This window comes from Colias philodice, chromosome 20, assembly GCF_061535455.1.
Source record: "Colias philodice isolate Cphi_HAF_F1 chromosome 20, ilColPhil1 Martin Lab GWU primary, whole genome shotgun sequence".
Classification (NCBI taxonomy): domain Eukaryota; kingdom Metazoa; phylum Arthropoda; class Insecta; order Lepidoptera; family Pieridae; genus Colias; species Colias philodice.
The window spans coordinates 4,778,087-4,803,985 of record NC_143105.1 but is presented as its reverse complement, the minus strand read 5'-3'; the positions used below and the strand labels follow the sequence as shown (position 1 = coordinate 4,803,985).

The 25,899-nt window shown below is 33.2% G+C and overlaps 3 protein-coding genes across 4 annotated transcripts in view; 1 reads left to right on the top strand and 2 right to left on the bottom strand.

The window, feature by feature from the left end:
* Hcs (holocarboxylase synthetase-like protein) overlaps window positions 1–4,646 on the bottom strand; it is an 18,268-nt gene extending 13,622 nt beyond the window's left edge. Inside the window, exons 1-2 of one of the 2 annotated variants that reach the window (XM_089708248.1) lie at window positions 4,348–4,646; window positions 255–514 (exon numbers count right to left, since the gene is read on the bottom strand). In XM_089708248.1, the coding sequence (XP_089564374.1) occupies window positions 255–514; window positions 4,348–4,414 (327 nt within the window). In that variant the 5' untranslated portion in view covers window positions 4,415–4,646. Of the gene's footprint in view, window positions 1–254; window positions 515–740; window positions 1,241–4,347 lie in introns of those variants that run through there. The other variant, XM_089708247.1, reaches the window with a different exon arrangement.
* On the top strand, window positions 3,953–19,113 carry LOC149479392 (uncharacterized). The gene is made up of 8 exons (XM_089708262.1): window positions 3,953–4,135; window positions 7,334–7,389; window positions 7,480–7,614; window positions 8,506–8,644; window positions 9,694–9,755; window positions 9,892–10,026; window positions 10,985–11,125; window positions 18,474–19,113. Exons 1-7 carry the CDS (start codon window positions 4,051–4,053, stop codon window positions 11,114–11,116), a joined length of 744 nt encoding a protein of 247 aa, XP_089564388.1. The 5' UTR covers window positions 3,953–4,050; the 3' UTR covers window positions 11,117–11,125; window positions 18,474–19,113.
* ix (mediator complex subunit intersex) lies at window positions 19,046–25,762 on the bottom strand. The gene is made up of 5 exons (XM_089708265.1): window positions 25,385–25,762; window positions 23,725–23,786; window positions 23,312–23,396; window positions 19,703–19,801; window positions 19,046–19,254 (listed from the first exon to the last, which is right to left on the bottom strand). Exons 1-5 carry the CDS (start codon window positions 25,598–25,600, stop codon window positions 19,138–19,140), a joined length of 579 nt encoding a protein of 192 aa, XP_089564391.1. The 5' UTR covers window positions 25,601–25,762; the 3' UTR covers window positions 19,046–19,137.
* Between the last annotated feature and the right edge of the window lie 137 nt (window positions 25,763–25,899).

The window sequence follows — 25,899 nt, the reverse complement described above, 5'->3', positions numbered from 1 at the left end:
ACTATGTATTTATTCTTTTATTTTATTTTATAATTATGTACATAGTAGTGTGTTTCTTAAAACCTAACAGTTAACCCATTGACCACCGAGCGGCCCGATCGGGCCGAGACACAATAGATTTTCTATTGTGTCTGTGATCCGAGGACTGACGGATTAATATAACAGTAGTCCTATTCTGTTAAAAATGTATATGAATTTGACATTATGAATTTATGAATAATGAGTAGGTAGTTTAAGAAAACATTTTCACTCACCGAAATGATGTCATAGTAAGAGCTTTCCTCATGTGGGTCCATTTCACATTCAAACAGTACTTCTAAATCAACATCAGTGACTTCTGATGTATCATTGGAGCCCAATGGTAGACCACTGGCACATGACACCCAGTCGCTTATCTCTATACATTGTGTTGGTTTCATACTACATATTCGAGAGGCATTTGTATAGTCCAGCAAATCACATAAGTAGGCATTCTTGGGATTTGTACACAATTTGGAACTTAATGTGGGAGTTTCTAAAAGAATAACATTATGTAATGGCAATTGTAAGTTGATAACTTATTATATTATCAGCTATTATTCTATATTCATATAAAAATGTTTTATGGGTTAATAGTTCTTAATAAGTCTACAACTGGCACAATTAATACCTATAGCTTATCAGGACATATTGTAAATGTTTATGATTTATATAAGTGACTTAGTATGTCCTATGTGATTATATAATAAAACCCACTGTACCTGCAGCATTTTCTGGAACTTTACAAAATGCAACACTTGTATTTCCACTCAAAAACTCCAAAAGACGAGATCGAAAAGATCGAATACGCCAGGTCTTTATGAATGTCATAGCGATGTAAATCGGCGTAAACAACATGATTTGTGAGTTAACAGGAGATTTAAAACATGGAGAACAGTCTATCACAAGGGCATGATATGCTATTTAACCACAATCAGTCTTTAGGTTCACCAGCTACAAAATTGGGTTATCGATTCTAAAGCACATCCTATGCAAAAGTGAATTTAAAAGAAATTAAGATTAAATGAATAAAATATAGCTTTACGCTTTTAACACTATGCGGAAACCGTTTAAGCATCTTCAAAGACTACTGTTTCTATAAATCTCTCATAATTATAATTAAAATAAATATAATATAATTGAATTCACCACCCGCGACCCGTTGCGATGAATTATTGACAAATCACAAATTGACACTTGAGTCTTGACACTTGATTTCGATTTGACTTTTCCGTAAATTGACATGACCAAATGTCAAACGGTACATTCCATTTTACGCAAACCACTTGAAATAAAAAAAATAAAAAGGACATCATGAAACTATTATTATTTGAAATTATTACAAACTTTAAATACCCTTCGCATGTGTTTGCCCATCTGAGTCGGCAAAACGGCGGACACAGACGAATAATCAAATTAAGATTTGTAAACTTTATGTAAACTACATTAAAATTTAACATCCATCATTATCATCATAATCATAATTTGTTATTTATTTCTGCAGGTAACATTAGTTAGCATTTATTTACTGATTTTATCTTTGTAAATCAGCTAAAATCAGTAAATATTCCAACTTGATATTTCCACCTGAACAGTGAACACTAGCTAGCGCTCATAAAGCATTATAGCGCCAGTTCATTTAATTTTAAATTTTAATAAATTAAAAATAAACAACGATTTAATACATAAGTTCTAGAACTAATATGTATTTTATAGAGATAAAGTAAGAGATAAAGTTTTTGACTTGTAAGGGCGCTTGTGCACTACAAGGAATTTTACTGTCCGGCATTCCGATTTTTTACGGTCCGGAATGGCACGCCATTAATCTAAATGCTAGCTTGTCCACTATACGTAATTTTACTGTCCGACATTTCACTTTTCCCTATTCCGGATGGTTTTTTGTGTCTACGAGTCGCTGTACATATAATTGTTTTCGAATGCCCACTTGCTTGGATTTTACTCTTTTTACAGCATATGCCAATTGAAAGCAAGCTCTTGTTTTACTTCCTTTTAGCTGGCAATGTGATTTGAAAAGTTGGTATTGTTATTTTTATATACATTGACCTATAATTATTATCTAAGTAAGTGTTGGTAAGTTAAAGTTCAAGTGGGAATAGCTTTAGCTCCTCGTCACCGATTAAAATAAATAAGTGAAACACGCATTTTAAATCTCTTACGGAACTTTACTTTTTATAGAATAATATATCTTACGAAGTAATATAATATTTCATCTTCTATATTTTTTACTCGTTTCTTGTAAAATGCAAAAAAAATATGATAGCATTCTACCGCCAAACTTCCTTGACCTGTACCGCACTGATCCGAGTAAAGACGGACAGGTGCACAAGCCAATTCATCGGATTTTTCATGCCAAACCGGACCGTAAAAAATCGGAATGCCGGACAGTAAAATTCCTTGTAGTGCACAAGCGCCCTAAGGGGTAATCTCTGAACTACTGAACCGATCTTCAATATTGATTTAGATTTAGAAACAATTCAAGAAATATAATAATAGGTACTACTTACTAGCAGCTGTCCACCCGACTTTTAGACTTTTTGTAAGTTTAAAATTACAGCTGTTTTGAATTTTTACAGACAAATTAAGTAAACAAACGAAACACCATTAAACCAACACGATTGTCGTTCATGTAACTAGAAATGTAAGATTTAAGATTAATCGTTAGTTTTTCTTAAAAAATCTAATTTTGAGAAGCTTCAGTGTTTTCGATTAAGTACATTTTTACCTATCGCTCAATAAGTAATTCAGTGCTCATGTAGGTACTACAAGTTACTTGATACTTCAGACGTTCAGAGCTTAATAAAAATCATGCTTGGATTATTGGATACTATAATATACAAGACAAGTGCGCAAGGAACATCACTACTATACTATAATAAAAGCTACTACTACCTATGTAATTGAATCAAAATCTTTATATACCTACTGTAATTTTTGTGCTTTTAGTTTTATTCCCACCATATACGATTTAGAGAATGTTTGAGGAAATATTTCGGGTAACACCTATAGATTGGTCTCGGGGAACTGCTGGATCATAGATATGCATGCAGGAGCCGGCCGGGCGGCCGCTGATGATCGGTCGTAGGAAATCTTTATTATTTTGATTAAGGCAGATTATTATTTTTTAATAATTATTGTATCGTACCTACATATATTTCAATGTTATTAGTTACATACTTACCTATGTACATAAAATTATGTTGCACATAAGTCGATAGTAGAGACTAGAGAGTAGGCATTAGGTCGTTTGCGTATACATACGTAATAAGTATATATTATCTATTTTCTTATTCAATTTGTCTATTCATGGTTTGGATAAACATACAACGTATAAAATACATTCGCGGTAGGCCTATGTAACAATGACTTCGGTGTTCCTTCGTTGTAGTAAAAAAAGTGCGGACACCATAACAATGCCGCAACTTCCAAGTTGAACTTAATGTCGAGATTTTCACTTGAATTCAATTTATAATTAATTAAAATTCATCCAAACCCATACAACGTTTTATCCATCGCGGTAGGCCTATGTAACAATTAGACAGACTTCGGTGTTCCTTTATGTAGCAAAAAAGTGTGGACACCATAACAATGCCGCAACTTCCAAGTTGAACTTATTGTCGAGTTTTTCACTTGAAGGGTGACAATAACTTTGGTTATTGTTATTGGGGAAGGGTCGAATTGGCGCAACGCGTGAGACAAACTTAGGATTGGAATGTTACGGATATATTTTTTTAAATCTGCACCTGCAAAGTCTTTTACGAGCGTTCTGACGCATTATGTTCACTTGATATGATTTCTGTAAAGTGTTAATTATATAAATAGATTTATGAGATATAATATGTACTACGAACTTATGTTCAATGTTGTACAATGGGTTGACTGTACAAACTACAATGTGTACGGAACACAGATCACATCACAATTAGTAAAGCTTTTAACAGCGCGGTGGAAAGACGTCTGTGACATTATAGAAATTGCATTTATTCGATATTCCAGTGCTAACCGGTGATCAAAATGGAATTAAATTTTCTAACAACTCTTATAAAGCATGATGTGAACCATAATGTGAAACAGTGCTTTAAATCGAAGAAGAATTTCAGTAAGTATATTTTTATTTATGGATATTTAGATAAGGCGCTTTTAAAATTCAATGAAAGTTTCTAAATAAAAATTAACAAACAATATAAAAAATTATTTTACCTAGTCGAATGTTTGCTGAATAAATCGATAATCAATATTCAATAGAACTACCAATAACTATTCCATTCCCATTCAACCTGTTATAAATCTAAAAGGTAACCCACTACCTACCTGCAACCTTTTGTACGAGAAAATTCCACATAACGTCAATGGGGACAAATTTATTCATAATGTTCATCTAGTTCTTACTTTTGAACGTCCATACATTTAAAAGGAAACGGTTTGAAACACTAGTTATATTATGTAGATTTTAAAAAATGCTACTTTATTTTCAAAGAGGAATTGAGTCTTAATTGGTGTAAACAAAAATAGACGTAGCGTCTACCACACACGTGTCAACGCAGGAATGAAATACCCCCTGTTAATCTGTTTTTATGGAGAAAGTATTTGAGTTAGGGTTCGAAAATCACTCAATCAGTAAAACGTTATTCAATATAAAAACGTGTGAATCTGTGGTAGTAAACGGTGTTGGACAGCATAATTCTGTTAGAAATCCTGTTGGGAATCATCTTAATGAATTTTCGTCGTTTTTCCATCATCCAGGACGATGATATAGGTATTTAGATTTTTGTAATACTTAATCATAATTTAATTAGTTTTAACTTCATACGATTACTGAGGATCAAGAAATACCGCCTTTAGCAACTTTTTAGTAATATAAAAATTGATGTCGGCAGACATCCAAAATATTTATTCATTGCCTAGAAAACATTAAAAATAACAAAGTTTTATTTTTATATTTAGGTTAGTTCATTGAACTTTAAATTTAAAATCAAAACACATTACACGGCAGGCCAACTAGGACCTATTATTTGCACGTTATCAATTTATAATTGCCTAATTATGATTGTAAATATTCATGTCTTGGCTACGTGACCAGAGTCATACGCTCCTATGTCCAACAATGACCGAAATTGTAGGACCAAATAATTGTGTGCCGGCGACCATACACATACACTCGTATACAAATAACTATGCATAATGCAACCGGTTGTCACCAGCTGTAGTGAATGTGTGTGAAGTGCATAGAAGTTATTCTGAAGTTTTAGGTACATTTTAGTTCTGGTCTATTTCGTTATCACCATTTAAATTTTAATGGGCGCAACAATTCAATTGAGATGCGTCGTAGAATGATTTAGCTTCAACTTACATTGAAATCTATATTATGCAGATAAAAGAGATTCATATATTATATTATATACAATAAATATTTTATAAATTGACTAAAACACGAAAAAGGTCTCTAATCATCATAAAAATAATGCGATCGATTGAGAGATATAAGTATGGTTTTATCAATCTTGAGCTTTGAATTTGTCCCAACTCCCATCGTATCAATACCGCATATATTGTTATGGAATTTTTTATCGTTTTAAGTTAAAATACGATCCGTTTTGTTCTGTTATGATAGCAAGCGTGCTTGCTTGAAGTAAATTGTTATTTATTTTTAACGAGATTGAGCTATAACACCGACCTGACCTATGCTAACCGTGTGGATAAAAGAAACAATATAAGAACTATATTTAGCTTATCTGTGTAGCCTACATTACTCAGAATAACTATAAAAAATTATAAGATAGAAAGCTTAAATACCAACACGAACATATTAAATAATTTTTACGTAAGTAATTTTCTTTTAGACCGGGCCGTGGTGTTCAGATCTTAGCAGTTACATAACTACTAATTGTTATGAAATAATATTTTTCTTCCATGGTCTCTATTTTTCATTGATTACTTATATCTACTTTCTTCTCAACAAAAAATTTGAGGAATTCTGTTAGCGTTCTATTTTTAACCGATGATTCCTTACGGAAGGGTCTCGGTATGTTTTTTTTATAGATTAAGTCATCAAAAGCATAGGAGCTTATGGTAATGTCCAAAAAAATGCCTATGTATGGATATATTATATCAATATGGCATTGGTATGCAATAGATAAGTCCAGTTGGTTGGTGGGGTACGTGTTAAAACCAAAAGTGAGAGCAATGGTTGAAACACGCAGTAAATAAATAATTAAACTGTCCTATTTGCCTTTTCTTAAAACCGCAGAAAAAAGTAAAATAACGCATCTTACGAATTTCAATAGTGTACTCATAAGTGTACTGTAGACTTAATACTACTCCATGACTGAACTTATAAATTTTGGGTAGGTAAACTATCGTTTTTGGAAATATCAAAAATCAATTCTAGTAGAAATCTTATCGCTCGGTCAAGATTTGTTATAAATCTTCAACTCTGTGTTTCTTATTTGGTATAAATCTGATAACATTTTCATAATACAAATACTTAGATAATATTAGGTAGGTACCTACTCACGTTGGTGCATATACCTATCCATTAGAATACTGATAATGATTACAAAGTATCTACTAAGTAATAATCATTTACGATAATACTACATTGTAAATATTTACTTATAGGTGCATTTCATTACAAAGTAGCAAAACACTTCTCGTTCATCATCATCACCATCAGCCCATTTACGTTCCCACTGCTGGGACACGGGCCGCCCATGAGTCCTGCAGGGTACAGGCCATAATCCACCACGCTGGCCAAGTGCGGTTTGGCGGATGTCACATGTCGTCGAACTTTTTCATTCTCAGACATGTCGGTTTCCTCACGATGTTTTCCTTCACCGTTCGAGTAGTGGTGATGTTATCAACATGCGTAGATAAATTAAAAACCAATTTATTTCCTGCACGCCTGTCCGGTCTCAAACCCCGGACTTATCTATTTGAAGACTGAAGTCCGGGGTCCTCACCACTGAGCCACCACTGCACTATTCAATACCATAAATAAAATTTCCATTAATTTGTTTTAATCACGAATTTTTAATTGTTCAGCTAGAACCTATAAGGTATATTGTAAGATTAATGAATTTGTATTTTATAATCTATCTCTATTTATAACATCTCTATTCTCTATATACCTATATCTATAAATTTTACCACGTTTATTTACTCAGCAAATTTATTTTTTCACAATAACAAACACGGATTTGCTCGTTAATTTTTATTATCCTGGATAAATGATGAGGCACAATTAATGCAGACGTATGTACCCTTTTTCAAAGATGATTAATTTGGTTTTTTTGTACAGTTAGCAGGAAAGAAGAAGTAATGGCAATCAAAAGTAAATTTCCGACAAAAATACCGGTAAGTGTTAAATAAACAACAATCTAGAGTTAACTTTTTATTTTAAAAAGTTATAACAGGATTCGTTATTTAATATAAAACCTTTTCCAGCTCATCGTGGAAAGATATCACAAGGAAAGAAACCTTCCAACACTAGACAAAACAAAGTTCCTCGTACCCGAAGATATAACAATGTCTCAATTCCTAGTTATAATCCGCAACAGAATAAAAATTAAGCCCAATCAGGTATGTAACTAACCTAAACTAAAAATGTATAAGATTAATCTGTAAACGATCTATTCCGATTCCTAACTTTAAATGCGACTGCCTTAATACCTACTTAAAATATTAGCAAGATACAGTATCGCATATTGTTGTTTATTATTTATGTACCTTTATCACAACTTAGAGATAGTTAAGTTTACGAACTAGAGAGTTTGGGGTCAACATTTATAAGATGTTTGTACAGCAGAGGTTAAAATGATTAGTAGGTACCATTTCTATCTCATTAAATGTCGTATTAAGGGCAGAGATTATTTTCACTTGGAATATTTTAATTAATTAAGATAAACAAATAATTAATTGATTCTAATTGTTATTGCTAATATTATAATGGTTAATGGAAAATGATGATTCAACTCGTTGATGTATTTGTACATTAGTACAGCATAGAAACATAAGATATTGATAAAGAAATTCGACAGGCAAAGGAACATTAAACAAAAAAATCGAGAAATCCATTATTTTGATTCGTTACTCAGTTATTTAGTTAGCTATTCGTCAATCATTTATTAAAACAAATACATACAAAAAATAGGAAAAGTGTAGACTGTAGAATGTAGACTATAATAGCACTAGGGTATTTCGTTGAAATAAATAATAATTAGGGTGGTGTCACCCGCGGATATTATCACGCAGATATTATGTTTGCAACAAGTGCAAAAATAATATCTGCGTGACAAACGTAATCGACCGTATTTTACTTTTCCGGAGCTTTCGAAGGACAGCAAAAGCTTTTTTACAAGTCATTCTGATGCAGATAATAAAAATATTATGCGATATACGTGACGCAGGTCAGGGGGAAAATGAGCCATACGTTTGTTTGACGTACCTACTTAATTTTTCCTTATTTCGTAGGCGCTGTACCTTATAATCAACAACAGGTCAATGTTAAGCATGAGTCTCACTATGTCACAAGCATACGAAATGTACGGGGATGAAGACGGATTCCTTTACATCACGTACGCATCACAAGAAGTATTTGGATACCAAGACGGTAAGTTTGACCTAACCTTTATATTTCTGAAGTGAAACTTCTTTAGGCACGTAGAGTAAAATTTCAAGGAGTAAGGCGACGATTTTGGTATCTTTGAATCTTGCCAAAGAAGTTTCACTTCTGACACGTGTGCTCGGCACACATGCGCTTTTTTATTAGTGTGCACTACCTTCAATTAAGGCTTATTCCAACAAAGCATATTGTAGTATTTGTAGATGATAAGATTAGTTGTTTACATAATTGTGTCTATTAAAATTTAATGTTATTTATTTGGGTTTCTTTAAGGATTGTACACAATAGATTGGTAACTGATAAACAAACTCATTAGGTAGTGATTTTTTCCATTAAAAGTTTTCAATAGTCTTTGAAAGCTCAATCCTCTTCATAAAACATATTTGTAAATTATCTTGTTTAGAGAATCTCCGGTTTTATAAACTGCAGTAGTTAATGATAAAGAAAATAATTTATTTTAATCGAACTCAGCGAATGATTGATTTCTTGTATTATTTTTTACCTGGCTTTGTACCTGTACTTTAATTTCTCAGTGAATAAGTAATATTCGAGCAAAACAAGATACTTAACTTTTTCTTTATGCCCGTGATATTCCATCAAAACCAGAGTAAACCAGTTATGTATCTATGTGAAGATAGCCTGACTTGCATTGATGTTTTTCTACACTACATAATGCATTCGATAAGAAATCGGGTAATTAAATATCTGTTTACGTCACATACGCATTATCTAATCCTCGTAAAACTGTTTATTAGTATTATGTCTAGTGATTATATCTATGGCTAAGAGTATCTGGAGATTTCGATTGTAGCTATTAAGTTTCTATATTAAAATAATTATGTAATTACTTTTAGTTCCGTGGAGAAACTTCCAATTTCAAAGATTGATAAAGGATTTTACTGCAAAATCTATGCATAAAGAACCCTCAAAGACTAAACTTATTGGTTAATTCTTGACATGAGTTTTCTATCCATAGTGCTTTTACTCAGTAACAAATTCAGAATTTTTGATAATAATGTGGTATATTTTGTACACAGATATGACGGGATCAAACAAGGAAGTTCAAGTCATAAGGGATAGATTTCCAAACAAAATTCCGGTAAGTTTTTCAAAGTACCTACATATTTAACAAAGTGTTACTTCTATTAGTACCTTCGCTTTTTATTATATACTTTTTATGTTAACTACTCAAAGTTCAATATCCGATCAATTTTTTATATAAACTTTATTTTTAGTTATACGTGGAGAGATACGCAAGGGAACGAGAAGTGCCGATATTGGGAAGAAACAAGTTCCTAGTACCACAAGAGCTTACAATGTCCCAATTCCTCTATATCATCAGAACGAAAATGAAATTGAGAGACTCACAGGTACGTACAAATATTTTATCAAACATTTAGATGAAATACTTTTTGATTTTTCGATTGAGATTTTAAACATATTCTTCTATAATATTTATATAAGCAGTTAGCCACTGTGGTTAGCCACTGTGGTTAGCCACAAAAAAGGTTCTTCAAATCACGACATGAATCCTATTAGTTGACAAAGCAATACAGAAGCTAATACAGAAGCTTTTCTAGTAATTTCCTCCTAAAATAACTTAAACAGTAGATACCAAAGAACTTATAACTTCACTTTGCTTTCAAAGGAAGACGCCTAATAAAATCAACAACAATTAAAACTGCATAAAAAACCATAGCTGATAGGCTAAGCTTTTTTTATTCTAAGGCAGCTTTTTTTCTTTATGCAACCAATAACTGCTAACGGCTTTCAATTTCTAACTTTGTAATCGTAAAGTTTTTGTCCCTTTTCCCTTTTTTCTTTGTAAAATATGCCAATAGACCGACTAAATTCTTTAAATTTCTTACACCAGTTTAAAAATCGTAAAGTTTTTGTCCCAAATAGGTGTCTCCATATGAGTTTCAACTTTACGAACACTTGGGCATAAATATAGATAGAGGCCACAGAAAGATCTTGAAGGGTCGGTCGCGTCCTGTTGCGATAAGATACCTACTGTTCCGGGAAATCGTTATTTTTATTCGCACCCACTTTGAAATATTATTTGTTTTTAATGTTACTTTCTCTGTTTATGTTTACTGTTTCTTATATTATCGGAATCGGAAGAATCTTTATATTGTCAATTTTAATGCCTATATAGAGGCATATATTATCATAACAAATCAGAATAAATAGTGTCCTATACTGGTACGTATAGGCACGAAAAGTCGTAATCTTGGATACATAGCCTTTTGATTCCTAGAACAGCTCGAAACAGTTACCGTATAAATTCAAATTCCTTTTAATTAATCTAAAACCTTAACCACACAGGCTCTGTATCTATTGGTGAACGACAAAGCACTGGTCAGCCACAGCATGACCATGGCCCAAGCTTACGACCAATTCCGCAGCGAAGATGGCTTCCTACACATAACATATGCCGCGCAACAGGTTTTCGGATGAGAGTATTTTGTAAGTATCTTTTAAAGTATTCGATTTCGGAGAAACAAATCTTGTACCTACCTAGGTAGTATATAGAGACTTTTTAGGAGAATCATTACTGGGTGTACCTTAACAGCTATCTTCTCTACATTTCTTTGTCAATTTTGTATACGTATTATTTCCTTTATTTATTGAAGTTTATTCGGAAACGGGAAAAGCATTATTAAATAGGAAAGTAAATAGATAGCACCCGTTGATAGATAGGTATACCGTATAAAATTGATAGTTTACGAACGGACGTCCTTTTAACGTATGATACAATTTTGCATAGATTCACTTCTGATAATACCGTATATATTATACGTCCTTTACAATATACATGTATATTTTTCTCCTATGAAATATTTATGATGTCCATGTTAACCATTTCGTCTTTCGTACCCAAAAGTTCATTACCATTGACCGTTACAATTTATTATTCAGAATTTGTAAAACGAGACGTATTTTACAAAGAAAAATACAATTGGATACATAATATTGGTAGTTATAGATCGTCGACCCGATGCACTTACTCGACCTAAGGCGTTCAATCACTTACGATTTGCAATTATTTCTTATACGATTATTATTTTAGTAATAAAAAATTTAATCATTGTTCCCCTATTTATTGTGTAGTAATAATGACAGCAGTGTTGTTTTTCTTCCGTTCAACACGTAATAAACATGAGGGTAGATATTATTTAATTGTTGTAATAGTCTGATAGGCCATTACTATTACTTTTTCCATTTAACATAATGTTAGTATAGATATGATTAAATGTAAACATTGATTATTGTTCTAACATACCTACATATAATATGTAGGTATGTATAGGATATTGCATAAAGTATAAATTAAATTAAATTAAATTAAATTTATTTATTTTCTCATCACAAATGCACAATCAACACATACATTGTTAATCTATATATATTAACACTAACATTTGTGAGAGACTGGTGCCCGCGATAAGTATAAAATACTTGAGTTACGGGTCACCAGGCCCCCAAGCATTAACAATCACATCTATCAGATAAACAATGAACGTGAACATTAAAGGAGAAATAATAATTAATTGTGATTAAAGTTAAATGAAAAATTAATATCGAAAAATTACCAATGGATATATTATAAATTATTATAGATGAGGTGAAGAGTTAAAATGAATTGATATACTTAGTGTATAATGTGAGTGTTTGTGTATGTGTGTTTGTGTATGCGTATGTGAGTGCGTGTGTGTGTGTGTGTGTGCGTGCGTGTTGCGTGTGTGAGCGCGTATATGTGTGATTGAGGGTAGATGTGGATGAGTTATTGCGATAGCGTATGTATGATTCAGTTTCTCTACTTACCGAATTGTATGAATAAAATTTTCTGATGTTTGATAGTCTAATTTTTTCAGCCATTTACATACCGACGTCTTACACCTTGATGTACTAAGGGAGTATATTGAAATAGACTTATTGATTTTATTGTATAAAAATGCCCCAAGATAATAGTAAAATCTATGTGACAGACATGTATTAAAAGAGTTGTTTTTACATATAATATCTTTTCTACGCTTGTCCCTATTGAAATTCGGATCATATTTTATTTGTGCATGTTGCCTTATTATAATAGATAAGATAAAAGTCTGTCTGACAGTTAGGACATCCCAACGTTTGTATAGTTCGCAGGTAGGATAGCGAAATGGTAAACCAGCCCCTACTCTGAGTATGGCTCTTTGTGCTCTTTCAGCTTCTATGAGGTGTACCTTGCAAGCGCCTCCCCAGGAGCTAATACAGTAATTAATGACTGAATGGCATAGAGCTGAGTAAACCATTTTTATTGTCCGAAAATCAGCAATATGTCTCAATATTTTAAATATATATATCAGTTTGCGAATCCGTGTGACTAAAATTTCAATGTGAGGCTTAAATGTGAGAGTTTGATCCAAGTAAACACCAAGATATTTGATAGAGTCAGTTCTTTGTATAGAAGGACAAGAGCAGGTTCGGTAAGTCATAGGTGTGCATATATGTGAGGTAATGTTGTAACTTGCAGGAGGAAGAAGATTTTTTTTTGGCGCAAAGGCAATATATTTAGTCTTATCCACATTTAGCGTTAAAACATTACATTTAAGCCACTCACAAACCTGATCAAAGCCATTTTGTGTACTTTGAAACACTTCTGTCCATGAGTCACCCGAGAATAAAAGTGCTGTGTCGTCTGCAAAAGACAGTATTTTACCATGATTCAGTTGAAGTTGGCATAAATCATTAAGATAGACAAGAAATAGGCTAGGTCCAAGAACACTGCCCTGGGGAACACCGTACTGCACCAGTAGTTCATCGCTAACCCAATTGTCAATTTTTACACGCTGCTTTCTGTGTTTTAAGTAATCTCCCAGTAATTGTAATGGAAGGCCTCTCACACCGATCCTTTCTAACTTAAGTAACAAGAGTGGTATTGATACGGTGTCAAAGGCCTTGGCTAGGTCAAGGAAAACCACAATACATTTCTTCCTCTTATCCAAATTGAAAACAATATTATTAGTTAGTTCGTGAACAGCATCGTCAGTCGACCTACCTGACCGAAAGCCATATTGTCCAGGAGAAAGTAGTTCATTAGACTCTAAAAAGTTCATCAGACGTTTATTGATCAAGCGTTCCAAGATTTTAGACATAGTGGGGAGAATTGAAATTGGCCGGTAATTCGTAATGGAGTCTATATCTCCACCTTTGTGGATTGGTTTAACTAGGGCAGTCTTAAAAGCCTGTGGAAAAATACCGGTGGTAAACGATAGGTTGCAGATGTATGAAAGAGGAAGCGATATTACTTTGATGTAACGTTTTAAGATTTTGCCTGATATGTCATCAATTCCCACCGCAGCATCTTCTCTTAGATCCATAATGATATGTTCAATCTCTGTATCATCAGTTGGTAGCAGAACAAACGATTTGGATATTTGAGAGTGAACATTCTCATAAATGTCAGGTTTATTATGGTTACTGATGATCTTCTCAGCCAATGTTTTTCCAACACCTATAAAGTAACTGTTAACATGATCAACACTATTTTTGGGATTGTTCTTATCAATTAGCGCTAAAGCGGACTCTGGTTTTTTATTTGTGTTACATATATTTTTAATGACGTCCCATAATTTTTTATTATTATTTTTAGTTTTTTCAATTTCTTGTTTTTCGTAGATTCTTTTTTGCTTCTTTAGTAGAGCGTTGCAGAAATTCCTGTATCTTTTGTAGGTTAATTTAAGTGAATTATCATCAGGTTTCTTTTTTAGTTTTTTATACAATTTTTCCCTATTGCGTATACATCTCAGTAGGCCTGTAGTAATCCATGGCTTATGAATCCTCTTTTTGTTAGGTACTTTTACAATGGACGAGTTTTCTAATATGGCATTATTTAGAAGTGTGACGAAGTGGTCTGTTGCTAAATTTACGTCGTTGTACTCTATTACTGACTGGAAGTTTATTTTATTGATAGATTTATCTAGTTCAGTATAATTAATTCTTTTTATGATTGATAGGTTAAAGTTAAGTTTAGTCTGCAAATTAACAGAAATAGCAACACTTTCATGATCAGTCACAGATGAGGCAGCTACACAACATGTGGTATCCAATTTTGTTTTAATCATAAAATGATCTAGACATGTGCGTTGGTGGGTGGGTAAAGTATGAGCGGGTAATATACAATGATACGCCAGAATATTTAAATATTCAGAAGAGCGCTTATCGGTACTATTGGGACCTATGTCAATGTTAATATCTCCACCAATTACTATTGTTTTATAGTTATTTAATTTAGTCAGTAGTGTATCTAAAGAATTAATAAAATTAGTAGTATTACGTTGACCTGGAGGGCGATAAAGACCTAAAATACAAATCTCGTTACTAAATTTTAAGCATAAACAATTAGCATCAACTAAATCAGGCTCATCCACCATTACTTCATACCGGTTTTTATAGTAAATAACAACGCCTTCATTTTGGGTTTGATGGATGGTTGTGCATATATGCCTGTAACCCTCTAAAAGGGGTATATTATGTGACGACCGAAGCCAACATTCAGATAGAATAATTACGTCCCAATCTATGCCCGATCTATACAATAAAACCTGTAGATTAGACATGTTACATTGTATACTTCTTATATTTTGAGAGAATATTTTTAAGGTTCGTTTGCCTAATGGTAGGATAGTTTTCATGTCTTCAATGTCGCATGTAAGGGATTTGGCTATAGCAAAGGTATCGAGACTTTGATGGATTGATTCAATTCCGGAATTATCGAATTTGTCGTAGAAGTACTTTTAGGCTAGCTTTGGTACATGTTATATGTGAAATGTAATAAATGTGTGGCTGTGTAAATGTATATAGGTGAGTGAACGTTTTTTTCTTGTATAATATTTTGTAGAGAAGTGTGTAAGTAGAGTTAATTATTTGTGTATAGCAGTAAAATTCCATAATATATCCATTATACATTACAATAACAATAATAGAGATGCACATAATCATAATTTTAACTATAAAAACATAAAAAAACGAACATAATATTATAACTAACAACAATACATGCATAAGGAAGATTAAATCTAGTCACAATGATAATTTTTGCAAGTCGGATTCATCCGTTATACGTAATGGCGTCTGACCGTCTTTTATTTTAATATACACTTTTCCGAAGGAAGTCCATGTGCTAATTATCTTTTTGTTTTTCACAAGCTGTCTGGTCATGTAGTGTAGTTGACGTGCTTTACCCGACAGAACCTCAGAGATGTATATCGGATATGTCGGACCTGGAAGCTTAATATCCTGTGTATTGAGTAGTGGTTGTTTAGTTAGGCGGCGTGATTTATTATAACTTTTATATGCATTTAAGATAGTTTCTTTTCTGCCAGTGGTAATAAAGTCAACTATCAATGCGTCAGACTTAGACCTATAGACTTCTTTTACTTCTAAATCCGCCAACGGATTCTCGGGACACAAAGTTGTACATATACTGTTAATAATATGCATCATGTTTTGTTTGTTGTCGCTTGTTTGCGGAATATTACGTATTTCTATTTTAGAACTGAGTGAAGTTCTCTCCATTAGATCCATTTTTTTTTCTAGTAAACATATTTGTTTTTTATATTGAAGATTTTCCTTTTCAAGAGCGTTAAATTTATTTAATAATTCATCATACTGAGTGGACATAAAATCAACAGATTTCATGATGTCTTGGTTTTGAGACACTAATAAGTTTATAGAGCTTTTTAATGAATCAAACTTTTCTTCTTGTTGTGCTTTCATTTCTGAAAACATGTTTTTTATTTCTGACATAAATTGTTCAGAATTTTCTGAGTACTCCATAAAAGTGCGTTTTTGTCGTTTCGTTCTAGTCGAAAAATTTTCTGTATTCGTTTCCTTACATTTATTTAATGCTGAATCAGATCCATATAGCAACGGGGTGGTTTTTAATTTCAGTCCGGGAGGTGATCGTTTAACCGACATTATTTATAAAAATTGTAATAAATAAAATAGATATTCCTAGTAGACCAAAAGTTCTCGTCTAACCAAACTGTATTAATAGGAGTTTAACAAAAAAGAAAAAATAAAAATAAAATTTAATACAATCACTCGGATACGAACTCGAACTCGCTGATAGATATTAATTAGTAGTCCAAGTCTTTGCTCACTCAACCAATACGACACTATTAGAGTTTGCGAAATAGTACGTCTTATATTACGTGCGATCCAATTCAATCAAACCGGTTTCTAACAAGTCGTTGATTCAAGATCAAACCCACACTGCACTGCAGCAAATTAATATCAACCGTCACAGATTTAAAACTTTGAAAATACCACTTCAAGCACTGTTCACTGATAACATTTGACATTCGACTACAGTCCTATCACTTATAAAAGTTTTTACACTACTTAAAATGATAAAAGTTCACTTTTTTCCATTGAAACAAATTTTTAATCTCAGCTAGCACTGGAACACGTCCGTTCGCATTCGCGGCGCGGTGCAGGGGGGGAAAGGAAGGAAGGAAGGGAAATCATTTACATATAAACATTATCTACAGGAATTGATTCCATTACGACTTTCCATTGAAACATTGTTTATATAAATATTAACTCGATGCGAGCGAAGCGCGATGATTTCAATTATTTATGGTCTTGTTATTCCCGTATATTTAGATATCTACAGGCTACAATGTTGATGCACTGTTAAGTGTTAACATATACAAAGGAAGAAAACTGCGATATTCTTGTATCCAACTGCGATCCGGGCCAAATAGCCTTATACAAAATTAAGACGTAATTTGAACCATTTGTTTATAACTTAATTCGGGGCATTGCACTCCTTATATTACAAAGCCCTTATCGCTATAAACGTGTTTGATAATTTTGTTAATTGGCAACTGATGAATTCGATACTCCATTTGCGAATGTTACATCTCATGTCACACATATGGCAAAGAGTATGGTTACATTTTTTGTTGCCAAGGATGTTATCTATTGTGTAATGTAACCAAAGTTATCAGGGGGTTATTGTCCTAAAGTTCTAATCAGAGCTTAGCAACAATGTTCTGTGCAATTTCAGGATGTATGATTATTTCGCGTCTGTTATCACAGCTCTTCCTAACGATACGTGATAATAATATTTTTATGGTATAAAAATACGTACATAGATATGCCAAAATGTGTTCACATGCTAAAGTGTTCGGGACATCATCAATTCTCATATAGCCATAGGTACATATATGTTTTATATAATTTTATTTAATGATTACAACAGGAACATTTATGGGCTGTATTATTCCACAGCGGCAGAAGCACTTAATTTTATTTATGTCACAATAATAAGTTTATCGCGGGTCTTATTCGTAAACAATCGACCGAGGGCTGCTGAGATAGCGGCGATTTATGCTCTTTTCCACTATCTACCCCCTAGGGCTTTGGTATAAATCAACGTTCCTTTCTCGATAAGGACATCTGACAACTGTTGCCTTCGACTTTGCCCATGCCTACTCCACGTAGACCTAAAGGCAACGACTTTTGAATATAAACGAACCTAACCAGCTGGTTCATTCCATTCCCATTCATTTATATCAGCATATAGGCGCGGTTTCTTGGTACACAGGTAACAGGTTGTAATTCAAAAAGTTCTAGAAATCTAGAATTGGAATTCAAATACTTTATCCCTTGTATATTTTAGGATTTCAGTATTGTTAATATTTAAGTTTCTTATCTACTTTCGACTGTCTCCGGAGTCCCCGGCGTGCGATTTATTTATGTAAATTAGAATCTAAATAGATGACTATTACGTACAATATTTAACCATTTTATTCTGTTTCAGATTTTCTAATTGGGCGTCGTCAAGCTTAAAAGCAAGTTTATCAACATCTTATATATTAAAGACTGATAGTATTTAACGATTTTACAATTGTGATACAAGTAGCTTAAGTTTTAAATTATAACCAAGTTAATTAAATGTATGTGTATAATGTAATGGCAGGTCCTAATGTTAAAATACTTATTATAATCATGTTTTAAGGTCTGATAGTTTATGATTATTGTATGTAGATCAAGCGGTGTAAAAATTGAATTGCATCGAAAAGTTAGAGCTATTTTTTATTCCGCTGTTATATTGCTGATGATTTTATAATTTGAATTTTAATTATTAATGCTCTATAAAAAAGATTTTAAATATAATGATCTCAAAAATGTATAATGTTCGTAATAGAAAGCTTCCAGTTATATTTCTTACGTTTTTAATCTTTGACATTTAATTGCTAATAATTGTAGTTGTAATAATGTTGAAAAATATAATTAATTATAAGCACCTAGTTATGTATAATGTATAATAATAAATTATAATGTGCCATAGATAATATGTTAAACGGAATGGTCACTCGTAAATAAAAGATGTAGTTATTTAAAATGTTTTATTGTTTGAAATTTTTAATTGCATAGTCTTAATAAATAATATTCTTAAATTATTTTGTTTAATTTCTTTCCGGTCATTCAGTTGGTGATATATTTTGTGCAGCTGCCACTAATGTATCGTGGATGTCTTTTGCATACGATATTTGAAGTCGAACTGTGTTTAAATATTGAGGGTAGCTTAATGTTGTTTCCTGGAATAGCAATAGAAGTAGTTAAACTTTAAAGCAAATTTTAGATAATATTCTTTATTTGAAACAGATTCTTAAATATACCATACAATTATTGCCACAAGATTAAGTTGCAAATACATACATAAAATTACACATGAAAGATTTGGTCAGTATTTTTTATTTCAACTGCTCATTAAATTGATTCATAAATACTGATGTCCAGAACAAAAAGTTGCATTGTACTACAATATAATATATTTCGGGTATAAATATAATGAAATAAGAGCTTATTCTTATTTAAATGAAAATTGAGTTAATGTGAACATTTGCTTCACAAGACTGCTCATATTCTATATGGAGGCCTTATCTTCATATTTAGAATTTAGGAGAAGTTATCAATTACATTTTCCTTCACTTACTTATATTCCCTAAAAAATTCCATTCTACATGCAATTAATTAACAACTTACTTGTGTCGTAGGGCCCGAGTCCATTCTAGAAGGTATAACAGTGAGCGGCAGATAATGAGCTGCAGACTGCGCTTGCTGAATACATGTTATTGCTGTTCGCTGCAAATAATAATTATTTTACTCTATTTCTAAATAGAAAGTCTTTAAAATGTTTCTAATATAAGGAGGAATGGTTTTTATTCAATTGCACAAAGTGGACCATAAATAGATCTTTACCATAAATTCAAATGTGATCCACATCTGTGAGATAAGTTTACATTTTAACTGTTATTTAAATTAAGTTAGCAGTGAGCAGTACTACTTACGCTGGACAAAAAATTATTTATGAATGAATGAATGAATGAATGAATGAATAAATAAATACTTTATTTGCACCAGAAACAAAATAATAACAAAAACACAGACAATAGAAAAACGTACAAAAAGGCGGCCTTATCGCTAATACAGCGATCTCTCCCAGGCAACCTATACAAATACTTATGCGTGGATTCTTTCAAGAACCCTGTACAGAGTACATCTTTCATTTATCATTGAATGAAAGTAAATTTAGTTGCTTGAAAATAATCTTCAAAAGATATTACGATTAAATAATTATTACCTACATTATAACAATAATCACTATATAATAAATAATCAACCAAAAATCTTCCAAGTCCAATCTGGAAATATCTATGCTCGACAATATTCTAGACCAGTCAGATGGAATCATACGAAGGTCAGGTCAAAATACTGGCCGAGAATTATTGACTAATAATAATTAATTTGTGTTGCTATTTTGTCATTACATATTTTAGTAACATAATAATAAAAATAAAAAGCTATTCAAAAATACATAGTTGAGAATTTTTGATATGTAGCATATAATATTTTCATAGATGGGTTTAAATTTTTAGAATAAGTATAAAGTTTTTTGTCACTATTTATGTAAGTATGCTCTACCGACTGTGAATATCTTGAAAATGGAGAGAAGATTAAAAGAATAACATCGTATCGTCAGTATCGATAGCTCATGGGATCATAATAATGTTTATGTTAGTTCAGCAAATATTTAAAATAAGGATACGGAAAGTAATAAAATTATGTTAAGCACCTACTGAACACATGATACGCGATTGAGTTTAACCTATGTCCATGTCAGATCAGACAGAGTACGGAAGAGACAAGTTCCTCAGGCAATAATGACTCATTATTAGCCTCTTGAGGAAGTCGTACCCCCAATAAACATATTCATAACTCAGCCGCTGGCAATTTTGCTAATCAATTGAACACATTCGATTAATAAGTCAATATGTGCATAAGATAACAACGCATCAAGAAGTTTCCTACCGCGATAAGCTTCTTTTGTCTATTCAATTCTATTTGTAGGTACAACAATAATTGTTGCTATTTACGTATACGAATCTGTAAACACACTTATCGAGTGCTTATTGATAACAACTCTTCGTTGTATAAAAATGCAACATACGCAATCGTCATCGTCGTATGATCTATCAATCGTTCGATATTCAGTATTGAAAGGCGTCTTTACATTTTCTGGACATGCAATTTGCAAGTTCTTATTTTGCCCTCATTAAATTTATCGTCTATTGTAAGACCAATGGTTTATGCTTGATTGCTCTTGTTCAATAATAATTTGAAGAAGGGCGCGTATTAAATCATTCGCCAGGTTTGCTTCAGTAGGTATGTTTGCAAAGCAGTGCAGTGTTTGCAAAGTACTACACTTCTTCATTAACTCTGAAGACGATAGTCTTTTGCCTTAACCTCTCAACTACCGAGAGGCCAGATCCGACCGCGACACAATAGATTTTCTATTGTGTCTGTGATTCCGGGGCCTGATGGATTAATGCCTGTCCAAATTCAATGAACACAGGCCTTTACTAAGAATTGTTTTTAGTTACAATAAACGGAATGGCAAGCAAAGACATTAGTGATATCCATGAGTTACTGATATAACTGGAGGGTCAATAAGTTAATTGTTGCTTAGACGTAACAGAACATACATGTTTACTTGTACAAGTTACATAGTTAACGATAGATAGCTGCTGTACTTGTTTTTCAAATAAATTTGCCTGATATTGCACAGGGTCTTTACTGATAAACAGATTAAGCAAATAGGACAATCCTCAGGGCTGACTGGATTACCGAAAATGTCGGTTCACGACAGCAAATATCATTATTATCATTCCATTATGGGTATAACTGTATCGATAATAATTATAAAGGTCGAAAATTAAGAAACGAGCATTCAGTCATGTACGCACTGGGAACGCCACACCTCCACAAATTCGGTGATGTAGGTACATATTGTCAGATTTTAGAATAATAACGCTTATTGTAAGTTTCCATTGTTACGATAGGTACTTATATGTGGTGTCATTAAATATTCTGTGCTGTTGTCTATACATCTATACAAATATTATAAAGAGGAAAGGTTTGATTTTTTGTTTGTTTGTATGAATTGAATAGGCTCCGAAACTACTTGGCAGATTTGAAAAATTCTTTCACTGTTGGAAAGCTACATCATTTCTGAGTGACAAGGCTAGGTTTTATCCCGGAAATCCCACGGGAACGGGAACTATGCGGGTTTTTTTTTGAAAACGCGGGCGAAGCCGCAGGCGGAAAGCTAGTTATAAATATATTGTATGAATATGAAAATCAACTAGGTATAATCCCATAAAATTCCCTTAATATGCTCAAGCTTTTGTGTTGAGTATAAACAATACAACAAAAATAAAATCTTGTTTAAGCATTAATATAATAACTAAATATATATGGTTTAAAGTCTCCGCAGATAATAAGGGATGTATCATTCATAGAACAGTCAAATCAAGTAGTTTCTTTTGCATGGTCAGGGAAACAAATATCATAAATTGTATCTATGACGATAATTGTGAACCTACTGATATGCATTACAATATAGAAGCTAATTAATTATAATGATGATGTTTATTATTTAAGCAGGATTTAATAATCGGAATGCATGACGTAAATCAAACATTTTAAGGGCTGGTTATTGGTCAAAGATTGTCCAGAAGTTGGGATAGGTTTATTTTTTTATTGCGTCCAAAATAAAACATTTTTCGCACATAAATTAATATAAAACATTACTTAATAAAAAAAGGTATAAAAAGGAGAAAGCATATTGCCTGTTGGTGTGATGTGTTCATTGAGTTTCCGTCAAACAGTAGATATCACTGTTTGACGGAAAACCAATGACCCAATGAAAACAACATTTTTAATGAAGATAACTAGTTGAAACCTAGGAAAAAGAAAGCCAATTATCAAGAATACAACTTTTTTGTGAGTGAAACAGGCGATGGCAATATAATGGACAGGTATCACGCTATGACGTGACGCGCACGCGACCGAAGACGCAGGCAGAAAGCCATGTAGTACTGTATGTATATAAGTAGGATATGTAGTATATCTATAACTAAACTGGATATACATTATACATATAATGTGAAAATCAATCTATCTGTTAGGCCGGGAGATACTGACACAAAATTTCGGGTCATTTGTAACAGGATGGCGGTTCATAATAATGTACCCCTATTAAGGATATGGTTCTTTAAAAACAACCTATACTATTTATTAAGAAAAACGTACCAAGTGCAATTCCATTTGGTCACATAATGAAAAGAATTCTTCTAAATTTTTGTCAAACCTTGATGCAGGATTTTCAAGCCCCTTTCTGGAAAGTAAAATATGAACATAATACAATTTCAGAAACTGTACATTCCTATCATGATTTAAACATATTGTATGTAAATAAGAAAGCTTAACTTAGAATGTTGTTAAAGTCTACTTCAGTGTGAATAATGTAGCAAATCAATGCAATTCAATGAATGTGAATCTTCAAAAATTTCCAAGCAGATTGAGAGACAATGTAACAGAACAACTTACAATTCCTATTTATTAATTTTACAACATTATTAGCTCTGCAATTGTGGCTTCACCAAGTGGTCATAGGGGTCAAACATTTCTATGGGAATGAGATGATGTTTTTATCAAATACTTACTGTGTGTTACAATCCACACTGTGATTTTGATGCAAAATTTGAGCAGCTGATTTTAAAGTCATCTGAAAGATTGAAAAGAAACTTAAATTAAGTATAGGAATTTTGGAAACCTTTCATTTCCATGCTATCACAATCTTAAAATTGAGTTTTTAAGCTAAATCTAGGCTAAAATGTACCTTAAGGGCCATCGAGTTGGGCAACCAAAATTTTTTTGGAGAAAGGTCTATGCCTAAGTAACTGACCCGTAAAATCTTAACCGGCGGAGATTTATAGTTTTTTAGAAATTAATTATCAAAGTTTCATAATTTTTCATACAATTTCGAGCAAACATCTTGACATTTGTTTTTTTTTGTTGCGTTTCGTTTTTGCAAGTACAATTCTTGTAAAATGTAATTTTTTTCAATGATGGAATATTATGTATTCAATATTAAGCTGCGAAAGTCCGAATCTAGCTAAAAAACGTTACGCTAAAATAAGCATTGCATTATCATAAGACTTGCCACAGAACCGAAGCTGTCAACCCCGAATTCCACGTGGTCTTGTCTGCCCTACCCCTAGAGTGTATGTAAAAAGCCGAAGGCGCGGAGGGAGAGCAGCCCTCGCCCGCCGTGACAAAGCTCGGGAGCCGTGCGGAGCGGAGCGGCTGAGGCTGGTCGCTGAAGGTGACCAACAAGCCGAAGCTGCGAAGCGGAGTACGGGCGACCGTGCTTTGTCACGCAAGGGCGGAAGGGCTGCACTTCCCGTAGCGCCGGAGCTAAGGCAGTGTCTGACACAATATAAAAATCGATTTCTGAAAAATCGATTTTTTTCAAATTTGTATTTGCAATGTAAATATAAATCCATTTTTATGTAGCCCAAGAATGGTACCATAATAAACAATCTCTGGGATCTCTTATCAGTAAAATCAGGAATTTTTTTAGTTCAGGGAATTCGATAATATTGTGAGTACATTCAGTTAATTCTAAATATTTTTTTTTACCATAAAAGAAAAAATCGAAAGTCGATTTGAGATCGAGCACACCAATTGGGTTAGCCCGCTTTGAGTAGCAGATCTGAATCGGAGCACCCTGACTTGAGTCAAATTAGGTCACTTTGAGTAGCAGATCTGAATCAGAGCACCCCAACTTGAGTCGATTTAGGTTACATTGAGTAGCATATCCGAATCAGAGCACCCCGACTTGAGTCGAGTTAGGTCACTTCGAGTAGCAGATCCGAATCGGAGCACCCCGATCCCACGTGGTCTTGTCTGTCACACAACTAGAGTGTTTTTGTAAAGCGAGGGGGCGACGAAGTGAGTCTTCTGGCGAAGCCCACTCGTTTCCCCCTCCTTAAAAAAGTTTACATTTTCTCCCGAAACTATTAAAAAAAATGTCAAAAATTACTATATTTTATGTTGTATTCTTATCCCCCCTCCTTTTTCCAACCCTCCCTGCCAAATCTCCTCTCCATTACCCCCTTTTTCCTATTACATTTCGTAACATAACCTCAAAAATTGTTTTGCATTTTTCTCGAAAAGGGGAGGGGGGGTTCCGCACCTCCCCCTTCACAGAGGGGGTTCCTCTCCCCCCCTCCTCACCTCCTCCCCCCCTTTACCCCCCTCCCTCAACGGCCCTTAAAGTACATTTTTACCTAAATCTATAATCTTCTTTTTCATACTGACCGGTAGTGATTCTCGCAAAGAGCCCATTAAGGTTTTGACTTTAGTTATATTATCCATTTTGTCTTGTTGAGTTTGTTGTGGCATTGCCGGCTGCATTTGTTGTGGCGATGGTTGTTGCATTATTTGACCAGATACAGGCATCTGCATTGGTACGTTGGGAGCAGGACCCATGGCACCACCAGGGTTCATTGGAACGTGCATGTTCATTTGATTCATGACTAAAATTTATAATTATAGACCCCGTAACTAAGTTTATCTGATGCTATCTCTCTGCTTCTTTTTCTTCAAAATATATTATTTTCGATTATATTTTATGAGTTTTGACACATAAACAATCCACTAACATGTCAAAAATCATAGTCAATAGTCGACTGACAAGTGACATTATTGACATGTGTCATGAGCACTATTTTTCCAAGCGTCTAGCGTTTTTGGCGGAATAAATATCCGTGTTTTCCAATTACAGCACTAGAGCGCATTATGCGGCATAATGCTTAACGTTGAATGTTCCAACT